Below are 12,717 nucleotides of genomic sequence, written 5' to 3' on the forward strand. Positions count from 1 at the left end.
ACACACACACACACACACACACACACACACACACACACACACACTAAATATATATCCTTATTTGTCTTCCTCCCTCCCAACTACAATCCAGTAGATGGATTCTCTATTTCTCTATGCAGGTGTCTTTCTCTATCTGCTTTTCTGTCCCCTCCATCTTTTTTCACATGAAAAGGGCAAGATTATTATCTGTGTCTCAAGATATATATGGTTCAATGGAAAGAATATTGGGATTTCTCGGTAAAATAAAAGTCCTGGACTGGATGCCGACAGTCGACATTGTGTGTAAGGAGCACCTTACCTTTTCCACAATGGTTTTGTCTGGGAGGGCTTCCCCAATGGGGAGAAATTCTCTGTGAACTACGTCCCCCAGAAGGCTGTGGGGAGGACAGTCCGTGGTGTATCCCTTACATCTATTCTAGGATTACACTGAATAGAGCCAAAGGAACCAAACAGTTCAATAGACTTGTGGAAGGGATGAAATTCAATTTTAAAAGCATTTATTAAACACCTATCATGTGCTAGGTAGAAATAAGAAAACAACTCTTCTCAATGAGTTTACTTCTACTGAAGGAAAACAACATAGAAAATTCAATATAAAATTTAGGCCAATTAGTTTCTGGGGAAAACACTAGTCGGGGATGTTGATCAGAATAGATTTTTCTATTGGAAGTGGTATCCTATTGGTATTCTATTGGGAAGGGGTAGGATCCCATTGGCGTCCTAGTGGTGTTCTGTTGGGAAGAGGTAGGATGCGGGTACTGAAGTCCAAAGCCCGGGCCCAATCTTGCGTCTGCTACTAAGCAGGGAGAAGGACGAGGCACTCACCTGGCCGAAGAAGAGGTAGACTCCCCCAAAGAGAATGAAGATGTGTCCCATGAGCAGCATCGAGTTGCCCACGGTTGCTTTCATGGGGATGAAGTTCTAGGGGAGAGAAGTCCAGAGCTCTCAGGCCCCTGGCCCCTCTCATCGGAGCTGGGTCTCTCCCTTCCCCAATTGTCCCCTGTCCCCGGCCACCGCTGTCTTCAAGACTTTTCCCATCTTGCTTTCTCTCAGTACTGTGTCCCCCTCCAAAAAGCCCCTTCCCTTCTCCCTGAAGTTTACCGCCCCAGTCCTGTATCCGAGATGGAAGGGGCCGTCTAGTCCTGAATAATAGACCACACAAATGGGACCCTCCCGTGCAGTGTACTGGAATATTGCCCGACCATATGACTGATAAATGGCCACCGATCCCAAGTGGCTGCCCCCCTCCCTCTGTCCTCCCCCCTCCCAGAATCGCCACCCCCTTTCAGTCCCTCCTGTATATTCCCTCCCATATTTCCCCTCCCCGGGTCTTTCTGACAGTCCGCGCCCTACCTTCCCCAGGACAGGCTGGTGGTAGGTGACGATTGTGAAGATCACCATATACAGGAAGTAGGAAATCAAATTGAAGCGAAATCGCGTGACCAACGACTCCCATTTCTCCTGCAGCAGCTTGTTCAGTGGCTCCAGAGTCACCATCTTGTGTCGATTCTGGGAGAAGGACCCAGGGCAAAATACAAAAGGGGGCATTTGCAAGGGGGTGAGGTCTAGGGGTCCCCCAGGTTTGCCTGGCCCCGGGAGTGTCCCGGAGGATGGGCTGCCCTATTGGAAGGCCACAGAGACGGGGCCAAAGCCAACACGTTCCCAATCACCCCTGCAAGCTCCTAGCTCGCAGGGATCACTCTGTTTTATGTGCTTGTGTCTCCAACACCAGGCATATAGTGGGAGTTTAATAAATGTTGATTAAGTGACTGAGGAGAGTCCTCTACATATCCGTGCTACGTGGAAAACCTTCCCCACAGAGGATTTCCCCTCTGAAATATCAATCCCTAGACTGGGGGAGAACCACCAAGGTGCATGGAACTGCTTTCTGGGTTGGGCGCTATAGCCGGAATCACGTTGGAAGTAGCAGGTGGAAGAGACAAGGGGATTTAGAGCTGAAAGGAAGCGCCTAGATCAGTTATCCCCAAACTTTCTGGTCTCAGAACAACTTTCTTTACCCACCAAAATACTGAGAACCCTCTCAACCAAAGAGCTGGATTAGAGCTATTGATATTTTCGAAATTAAAATATCTAAAATAAAATTGTGAAAGTAGTGTTGATCTTGAGGCAGGAGCAGGTGCCTATGGCCGCCGGAGGCTGGCGGGTCTGTGGCCGGACTCCTTGGGTCCCTGGCCCCAACTCACCGGGGCCTTGCAGCCAAAGGCGATGATCTCCAGCACCGAGTTGTCCTCGCAGCTGTCCACGGAGGACAGGTCATAGAGGGATACCTGGACAGGGCCGTAGGTCCACTCAGTGAATTTCCGGGAGAGGTGCCGGTACTTCCCGGAGATCTCCCGCTGCAGAATGTGCTTGAAAACCTGGGGGGAGGAAGGACAGGAGGGGGGAATCTTCAGTTCGCCTTTTCTCAATTCTGTTCCCCTTTGGGCCATGAGCAGGGGTCGGTCACCCTCCAAGGGACCACCGCCATTGACCTTAAGGGTCTCCAGTCATGGGGCTAAAACTGAAAGGGAGTCGAAAGCCGTCTGACCCAATTCCTGAGGCAGCTACGGGATCTGCCCCTTCTGACCCAGCTACACAGTGGGTCACTGGGTGGCCCAATGGAGAAATATCAGGCCTGGAGTCAGGAAGGCCTAAGTTCAAATCCAGCCTCAGATTCTAACTGTATGACTCTGGACTTAACCACTATCTGCCTCAGTTTCTTCAGCTGTAAAGTGGGATTAATAATAATAATAGCCTCTATCTCCCCGAGTTGTTGTCAAGATCAAATGAAATAATATTTAAAAAGCACTTAGTAATTCAATCCTTGTTATAGTACATATACAAGCTATCTCTCTGTCTATATATATATATATACTTTATTTTTATTTAATTTTAATTTTATTTATTCATGCTATATACAAAGCTGTATAAACAAATCACTTATTCTTGGGGTCTCTGTTCCCTCTGGAAAGTGTGAGGTTTGGAGCTTCAGGATCTGCTTCTTTAGCCCCTCATTTTCCAGAAAGGTCACAGGGTCGAGCTGGGACAAGACCCGGACTCTCTTGAAGACAGAATGACTATAACATGAAAGAAGAATGTGACATGGTCTGCTTGGCTCCAGAGGCCCTGACTACAATCATGGGAATCTCAGAGATGGGGGGGAGGGGCATGTCCCCATTTTCCAGTTGAGGAAACTGAGAACCAAAAGAAGTTAAGAGAAGTTAAGGTCATGCAAATAGTAGGCAGCATAGTCAGGATTTGAACCCGGCTCCTGTGACCTCCTATCCAGTGTTCTTTCCCACAGAGGAGCCGTGGATGGAGGCTAATGGGAAACAAATTACAGTTTGATCTTAAGAAAACCTTTCAAACAATCTGAGCTGGCCCCAAATGGAATGGGCTTCCCTGGGAAGTAGTGAGTGCCCTCTCACTAACAGCAGGGGCTGGAGAATATTTTGTGGGGACGTGACAGAGGGCAAAACTATGATGAGCAATTTTTGCCCTCGTAGCTATCCCACACAAAACGTGCAATTAAATTAATTTTATAAGAAAAAGTCAGTCAAGAATCTAGGATACCAAGAGACCTCTTTTGGGGGAAGCAGCTTCCCTAGAGCATGGCCCCTGAAGAAGGACATGGCCTCTTATTTTTATCAGTTATGGGTAATATAATAGAAATCAAATAAAATAGACTCTAAATAAGTAAATAGGTAATATAAATCAGTGAAAAGAGCAATGGTCTTATAATCAGAGGATCTAGACTCAAATCCAGCCTCTGCCACTTACAATGGTGCAAACTTGGGCTTCTAAACTCTCTGCCACCACTAGTTCTAACATTGTATTACCCTATGATCTTATGAACTTCAAATGCCACATAAATTTCAGTGCCTTGGGACAGCACCCACATGGTCTCACCTTAGTTATAGCTCTGATAATCAAGTACAGTTTGAACCTGATGGTTCCCGTTCTGAGATTCTGGTGGGCTCTGCTCACCTCAATCTTGCCCTCCTTGGCTGCCAGCTTGAACGGCGTCAGCCCCTGGAAATTAGCGATGTTCTCCAGTTTCACCGAGGGGCACAGGCGGGCACCAGCTTGGAGGATGCAGTCATACATGCCATTCACCTGGCAGCTGTTTTCCACGGAGTCATCGGCGATCATCACCAAGGCGTGGAGGACCGTGTTACCCCAGGTGTCCACAGCGTCCAGGCGGGCCCGGCGGTCAGGGTCGGGATTCTCCAGGAGGTAGGACACGATATCCCACTGCCTGGTGCAGGCGGCCAGTGACAGCGGCAGCTCCCCTAGGGTCAGAAGCGGGGACAAAACCTGCTTTTAAGCTTCTGTTGGGAATCTCACCTTGCCAGGCTTCCCTTCCACCGGGTCGCCGACCACAGATGGCAATGTCGATGGGAAATAATCAGATTGTGGGACGCAAAAACAATGGAAATAACGAACATGAAGAATTCAGAGAAGAATAAGAAGACTGCTACAGAGTGAAAAAATCAGAACCAGGAGAACATACATAAGTGCCCCACTTCTCCCTCTACTCTGAACATAGAATATTGCATACGCTCAGATTCAGCTGATGTGTTGATTAGCTCTGTTGAACTGATTTCTCTCCTTTTTTGTTTTTATTATAAGATATTCTCTGGGGAAGAGAATAGACTGGAATAATTCATAAATGAAGTTGATAGAAAAGCAAAGGGCATCAATCGATAAAAATTAAATACATTTTAAATAGTTGAATTATTTAAATAAATAATTTCAACCTAAATTAAAAGGCAGAAAGAAAAATTATTTTTAAAATAACTCTGGAAGAAGTATGAGAATGCGATTCCTTCCCTTTTTTGCAGAGGCGGGAGGCTCCAGTGTAGACGGCTGCACGTGTTTCTCATACGATGAACACATCAACATCAGTTGATGTTTTGGCTAATTTGCTTTGCCTGATTGCTTTTTTTCCCTCTCTTTCTAACTAAGGGATAGTTCCCTGAGTGGGTGGAGGAGTGATATGTTAGAAAATGAAAGTAACTAAAAAAACAAAGATATCAATAAAATTATTTCTCAAATCTACGTGGACAGTTACAACAGGACCCTGCAGAGCTCAGGCCTCTGGGCCATCCACCCCCTGGTATAATAAGGTAGAACTTTGAGGGCAAATTCTCTCTGTCTTGTTCTTGATTGTCACTTCTATCCCCCTGCCAGCCTTGATTCAGAACAGTCACATTAGGTTCAGTGAGCCACAGGTGTAGTAGAGTGGAGACAGCAGATGCTCAGTGAACATTTGTTGTATTGAATGGATTAAGGGCTTCTTTTGGGTGGCCATTAGAAAGGTTTCCCTATTCAAAAAATAGCACATCATCCACCTCCAGCTTTGCCCCAAACAAATAAGCCAATGGCATCCAGGGAAAGACCCGTCCACTCACCAAAATAGAAGCAAATGCCTTGTCGTTCTTTCCCAAAAAACCTCCCACGGGCCCTCGCGTGGAGGTCGGCTCCGTTCTCCACCAGCAGCTTCACACACTCGAGACTTCTCTTCTCAATGGCGATGTGCAGAGCACTATGACCTGGAGAAACAAAGGCAGGGTGAGTAGGAGGAATCTCCAATGGAGTACTGGAGGCCATTGAGATAGTGCAGGTGAGCAGTCCCGGAGGGAGGTCCCTCAACCCGAGGAGGGGACAGAGAGAGGTCCGAACCCAAGGGGAAGAGCACGGGGTGCTGTACACATTACGTCCCTCTCATAAGGGGTACTTGGCTAAGCGCTGAGTGTACAAGTGCAAAAGCAAGTATCGCCTCCCTTCAGGAGCTTACACTCCAAGAGAAGAGACTAGATATACAGGAAAGTGGCGGTCTATGAGGGATGCCAGAAATCCGAGCTCACATTCTGCCTGAGACACTTCCTAGCCTTGTGAGCCTGGAAAATCCCTCTGCACTTTGGTTTCCTTCTCTATAAAATGAGGCCGTTGAACCAGATGACCCCAAAGGTCCATTCCGGCTCAAGAGCCAACGGTCCAGTGCAGCCAGCAACCATTCTGCAAGTATCACCTTAAGAGAGTCACCTAGGGCCCAGCCTTCTCTCCACTCTATCCTATGGTCTGAATCTTTCAGTTATGTCCGACTCTGTGACCCCTATGGGATTTTCTTGTTTGGCCATTTCTTTCCCCAGCTATTTTTACAAATGAAGAAACTGAGGCAAACAGGGTGAAGTAACTTGCCTAGGGCCACGCTGTTATGCCTGAAGCCAACTTTGAGCTCAGGGAGATGAGTTTTCCTGACTCCAGGTCCAGTGCACCATGATACCACCTCGCTGTTCCCGTCTAAACACAGGAGCTGTCGTCTGTGGACCATTCTTATCTGTTTTTCTAGAAATTCTCTGTAGCAAAGTGTGCTGAATGCCTTTCTCGGGTTCCTTTTTGCTTCCTTATCCCCAGTGCTTAGCCCATTAATAGGTGACGAATAAACGCCATTTCATCCATTCAGACTTTCATCCAGACATTCAGACATTAATCCATCCATCGGTCCACTGGTTCATATGTCCTTTCATTCATCACCCATCCATTCATTCATTTGTACCAATGCATCCATCAGGCACTTTACCTACCCATCCCCCTCCAACCCACTAAACCTTCCCACTTCCTTTTTTATTCAGAAAACTTTGCTATCTTCTGCAGCCATCGGGCAGTCTCCCTACCCATTATTTCCTTTTCCATTCAGAAATCTTTGATAGTTTATATATTTACATTTTGCAATCTTTATATTATTTCTCAGCTGCCAGTATTCACTGAGAACATGTTAAAGCTTGTTCATCCCCACCATGAATGTCTCCATTACCCTGTAGATCGCCCAAAAGTTTGTTTTCCTGAGATCGTAGCACCCCATTATTCAAAGCTACCAAAAGGATGAGTTTTTAGAGTGGCTGGGGATCGTTGCAGAAGAGCCGCCATATCCCAAACGCCAACCAACTGGGAGCCACGGGGTGCTCATCCCCTGGGGAATGGCTGAACAAAGGAGGGTGTATGAATGAATGGAAACCCTACTGTAAGTGCTGGAAGAAATAAAGGTTTCAGAGAAACCTGGGAAGACTTGTATGAACTGACGCACACTGAAGTGAGCGGAACCAGGGGAACGACATTAAAAAGACAAAAACCCACAAATGTTAAAAATTGTTTTCATATGTAATTAAGGAAAAAAATATTCTTTTTAAAATGACAATTATAAAATAATAAAACACAGGATTGAGTAGCCATTGACAAGAAAAGTCAAGGATGAAATATGTGATCGATTCATTAAAATGCTGTATTTTTTTTTTAGATATTTTCTGTTAATTAAAAAAAAAAAAAAACAGCTTTGAAGAGCTTAAGAACTCTGATCAGTGCAAAGACCAACCACAATTCCAGGGGGTAAAAGGTAAAAAATAGTATCCACCTCTTGATAGACGGAAGACTTCCTATTTCTGCCTCTTTTCAATCTTGCTTCAGGATTTTCTCTTCCTGGGTGGCTTTCCACCGCCCGCCCACAGCCTTCCTATGCACCTTCAATAGTGATATTTACTGCTGCTTTGTCCCCTGACAAGGATCAGGTTTGAATCAGGAGCCCGGGCTCCTCCTACCATATCCCACTGTCTCTAAACTCATAAACTATAACTAATAACTATACATATATATAAATTATATTACTATATATTTCCATATATACTATATATTACTAAATTCATGTAAATTATGACTAGAAATAAACTATAACTAATAACTATACACTATATATAAATTATATTACTATATATTACCATATATACTATATATAACTAATAACCATAAACTAATATAAACTATAACTATAAGTAAAACCAAAAATAGATAAAGTACAAACTAAGAATAAATAAACATAAACTTTAAGTAAATAAAATATAAATTTATAGCAAGAAGGGACCATAGAGGCCATCTAGTGCATTTTACAGTTGAGGAAACTGAGATTTTACAGAGGTTAAGTTATTTGCCAAAGGTAACACAAACCAGTATATGTCCGTGATAGGAATTGGACCCGTCTTCCTCATTTTTGTTTTTTTTTTTGGCTGAGGCAATAGGGATTAAGTGATTTGCCCAGAGTCACATAGCTAGAAAGTGTTAAGTGTCTGAGGCCACATTTGAACTCAGGTCCTCCTGACTTCAGGGCTGGCGCTCTATCCATTGTGCCACCCAACTGCCCCAAGATTTTCTCATTCTAAGGCTGTTCTCTATCCATTACACCCCACTGCCTCTCAAAGTTCAGTATAAATGTGAGCTATTATTATGATTTCTATTATTATGGTTTTTATTATAAGTAGGAATAGGAGGAATGATGGCTCGGGTTTGAGAAGTGGATTGTAAGACATAACCAATTGATTGGGAAAGGTGGTGATAAGATGATCTCATGATCCTGGGAAGGCAGCTAGATGGTGTAGTGCACAGAGCACTGGACCTGGAGTCACAAAGACCTGAATTCAAATTCAGTCTCAGATACATACCTAATTGTGTGACCCTGGACATACCACTTAAGCCTGATTGCTGAGAGAGAGATCAGCACACAATATCCACAACGGTAGGAAAAAGGAGGAAAAACCCATGACAAGAAATCTCAGATATATCCAATGACCAATCCTTATTCCAGAGGACTGATGAGCAAAGAAGTGGTGGACTGCAGGTGCAGAATGGGGCATACACTATCAGATATGCTCAATGAGTCGGGTTGCTCTGTTTGCCTATACTTTTATTATAAAAGAGGGTTCTATTGAAGCAGGGTGGCAAATAGAAAATATGCCTTCCCCAAAGCATCAATAAAATATGACTCTCCCCGTAAGAACCAAATCTGGAAGCCCTGTGCCTAAAGTCTAACATCGTGAGAACATACATCCCGCAGAGATGCTCACAGTTGAGCCTTCGCTCACTCTTCTGGGTCAGGAATTCAGTGGTTCTGGGTTACTTTGAGGCAGTAGGTAGAGTTAGTGATGGACCAGTGACCCGAAAGCCCAGCGGTCTCCGGGCGCGTCTCGGGCCTCTCACTTACCTTTGTAGTAGTCCCCCGTGCACACCGCGTTGATGAGGGGCTGGGGATTCCGGGTGGCCAGGTCGATCTGGAGCAGAGGCAGGATGCAGGCGTTCATCCCCTCCCGGAGATTCAGCACGGCTTTCATCAGGCACGTTTTCCCGGTAGAGGCGTCTGTGGAGGGAGGGCAAGAAAAAGGCACAATGGAACTGGGGTCTTCCTGTCCCCAGCTCCAGCGCCCGGCTGGGCCCTGTGACCTTCATGTTCTCAGCCTCAACCTTGCAGATCCCGCCACCAGTGGGGGATCCAATGGGATCTCTCATCTTCAGGCCCAACCAATCAACAAGTCCCTTTTGAGCTAGGGGTACCTGAGTCTATGATCTTACTCCCGGGTCCCCTGAGTCCAGGTGAGGAGCTCCTATGCTCACCTGAGGGTTCTCCGGGGGGTAACTGGGGAAAGGGAACGTCCCCTGTTGGGAACAAGGTCAGACTGTGCTGGGACCAGGAAAGGAACTTCTAGGATCACGGATTTAAAGGTGGGACGCCGTTAGGTCCAATCCCTTCGTTTTCCGGATGAGGTTACCTTACTTGCCCAGGCTCACACAGCTAGTTCACAATCGTTCACAAGTTGTGATGTTTTCGTATTTACGAGGGCCCATTACTATGAATTCTTCTGGGACCCCCAGGAAACTGGGGGCCCCCAGGAGACTGCCTTAGAGAGAGGGCAGAGCAGCCTGGACTCGGTCCAGAGAAAGAGGTATCCAAGGCTACATCATTATTAGAGTTTTACTTTTCCCACTGATGGGAGAAATAAACACCTCTGATATCAACACTCATGAGTGCTTCTCATTCAGCTTCATATTTAGCGCTATAACTAGGCCTGGGCCACTGTGGCTTTGCCTCAGGGCACACACATTAAGATAGGAAGCACTTCTTCAACAGCATAGGGGAAGCAGAGCTTAGCACCTCGTTAGCAAAAACAATTAGTTCAAGTAGGAAGTAATCATGGGTTCCTGGATCTCCCAGGAGCCTTATGGGCTCTTACTCCTCTTTTCAATTGAATTTATCTTAAAAAGCTGATTTGAGAGAATATTTGCTGCTGACACCAAACAGGTGTTTATGAAATTAGTCCCCACCCCACATTCCCCAAAATTACTGATTACAGCTTTGTAAATACCCATTCGACCATCCCATTGGCCAAAAGACCGTGGAACTCCTAACGGAACATGGACAAGCTTATAGCTGGGGTCCTTTGGCAACATTAAAACAGAGTTTGCTGTCTACCCAGCAAGAGGAATGAGTTAACTCTATTGGATTGCTTGCTATCTAGGGGAGGGGGGAAGGGACTGGGGAGAGAAGGGGAAAAGCTAGCGAACACAAGGTTTTATAAGGGTGAATGTTGAAAACTATCTTAGCATGTATTTTGATTTTTTTAATTTTCTTTTTTATTAAAGCTTTTTATTTTCAAAACCTATGCATGGATAATTTTTCAACACCCACCCTTGCAAAACCTTCTGTTCCAAATTTTCCTCTCTCCTCCCATCCCCTCCCCCAGATGGTAAGTAATCTAATATATGTTAAACATGGTAAAAATATGTATCCATAGTTATATAATTATCATGCTGCGTAAGAAAGATCAGCTCAAAAAGGAAAAAATGAGAATGAAAACAAAATTTGCATGTGTTTTTAAAAATAAAAAACTATTAAAAAAAAAAAAAAAAAAAAGAATGAGTTAAAGTAGGATCCAGCCTTCGATGTACTTCCTCTTCCCCATCCCCAGCCCTGGCAGCTCATCCCTGGCCTGCCCTAGCTTCCTCTCCTCCAACCCACCACAGCCTCCCCAAGCAGGAATGGCCCTAGAAACCTCCCCTACGATGTTCTCTATGTTTGTCCCAGATGCAACAGCTCTGGGGCCTTACCTGTGAATTCGGAGTCCGTGAGATACTTGCTGGTCAGCAACAGGTACTCCAGCAGGCCATCCAGACTCTCCGGGTTCCCCCCCACCACTGCTTTGAAGAGTCGGTCCCGGTCAAAACGGTTTGGATCAGTCGGACTGCAAAGGGCCAATGGGAGATTGAGGAGGGGGTTAAAGTGGGGAACTGCCCACGTCCCCAACCTGTAGTGAGTTTGGCTGCTGCCCACCGACCTCTCAGCCCGGATTGCTGACCCAACGACTTTCTAAGGTCCCCAACAGTAGGTGCCATCTTTTTACATTCTGCCCCGAGACCCTTTGACATACGTGATTCTCCCGTTTTCAAATGTGATTTTGTAATATTGATAACTGAGCAAGAATCGTATGCTTGATTTAGATCTAGAAGAGATGTTAGAGCTCCAACCCTTTCATTTTACATAGGAGTAAACTGAGGCCCATGAAAATCAGGATACTGTAAAGATATGGCATGGAAGGGCCATCCAGAGCCCAAAGGGTAGAGTTTTTCAAGTCTGTCCTGCAGCTCCCTATCCCTCACCCAAACCCCCTCCCCCCAATTAAAGTGCTCTCTTCAGTGGCCTTCTTGACTGAGCAGGATCAGTCTTGGAGATAAGGACCATGATCCAGGAGGTTGGAACTGTTACATCGTGGACTTTCTGGGCAGTCTGGGGAAGCCCAGAAATCTCTGCTCAGAATAATACTTTTAAATGCATAAAATAAAATGCAGAGCATTACCAAGACCAATTATTGTTGAAATATAGTTAATTATTTTTTTTTCATAGTTTATTTTATTTTTAATAATAATTTTTATTTTCAATATATATTTTCAACATTCACCCTTGCAAAATTTTATGTAATGAAATTTTTTTAATGAATTCACAGACTCTAGGTTAACAATCTGTATTCTAGTCCCATTTTACAGATGAGGATGATTTGCCCATAGAAAGACCCTCCGCTCCCATCTAATCTAACCCAGGAATCCCCATTAAGATAAGCCTGATCCTTGTTATTTTCCCACAGAGCACTCTGCTTACCTGGGACCCATTCCTTTCCGATAATTGAGATTAACTTTGATCTGCGGGGCGAAGTCTATGCTCTCCTTCTGGTATTCCGACTCCATGGGGGGCAGCTGGTCTCTAGAGCCCCTCTCTCCTGCAGCGGCAGCGGCTGACCCCCCTCCCTGGTCATCTTCTGTAGTCTCCAGCCGGAAGGCCGACTCTTGGGCTGGCTCGGGCATCTTGAGGCGGAGGAGGGTACCCTGTCTTATCTCTTCCCAGAGGTCTTATCTCTTCCCAGAGGTCTTTTCTCTTCCCAAAAGGTCGCCTTCAAAAGAAAGAGATACAGAAAGGTTTTATGAGATTAGGCAGGAACAGAGAATGAAACAAATGCTTTACAAGGCCATGTCTTCTCCCACATTCTCTCTCCCAGAAATCTTCAGCAAGCTGTCCCCGAAGTCCCAGTTCCAACAGGTCACTCCCACTGCCGAGTAACATGTTTGAGATGGGGAGACAATGATGCAAAATGATGCTCATAACAGAGAAACATACTTTAAAACTAAATTATGAAAAAAAATAATAAATTATGCAATTAAATTAAAATGCAGACATGGAGTTACATTTTGGAAGTACGTTGAGGATTATAGAGAGGCAGTGGGCTATAGAGCAAAGCTTCTTAAACTGGGGGTTTCAACCCATAGGGGGGTCCCATAACTGAATGTGGGGATGTCATGAAATTGTGATTTATCATCAGTAATGTTTGATTTGTATACGTAGTTTAT

General features: G+C 45.1%; 1 protein-coding gene across 1 annotated transcript in view; it reads right to left on the reverse strand.

The window, feature by feature from the left end:
• Positions 1 to 12,717, reverse strand: part of TRPV2 (transient receptor potential cation channel subfamily V member 2) — a 34,649-nt gene that overhangs the window by 17,147 nt on the left and 4,785 nt on the right. Inside the window, exons 2-9 of the mRNA XM_051992046.1 lie at positions 11,975 to 12,263; positions 10,930 to 11,063; positions 9,032 to 9,184; positions 5,415 to 5,555; positions 3,988 to 4,292; positions 2,205 to 2,378; positions 1,354 to 1,509; positions 826 to 921 (exon numbers count right to left, since the gene is read on the reverse strand). Of these exons, the coding sequence (XP_051848006.1) occupies positions 826 to 921; positions 1,354 to 1,509; positions 2,205 to 2,378; positions 3,988 to 4,292; positions 5,415 to 5,555; positions 9,032 to 9,184; positions 10,930 to 11,063; positions 11,975 to 12,177 (1,362 nt within the window). The 5' untranslated portion in view covers positions 12,178 to 12,263. The remainder of the gene's footprint in view (positions 1 to 825; positions 922 to 1,353; positions 1,510 to 2,204; positions 2,379 to 3,987; positions 4,293 to 5,414; positions 5,556 to 9,031; positions 9,185 to 10,929; positions 11,064 to 11,974; positions 12,264 to 12,717) is intronic.

This window comes from Antechinus flavipes, chromosome 4 (assembly GCF_016432865.1).
Source record: "Antechinus flavipes isolate AdamAnt ecotype Samford, QLD, Australia chromosome 4, AdamAnt_v2, whole genome shotgun sequence".
NCBI classification, from domain to species: Eukaryota; Metazoa; Chordata; class Mammalia; order Dasyuromorphia; family Dasyuridae; genus Antechinus; species Antechinus flavipes.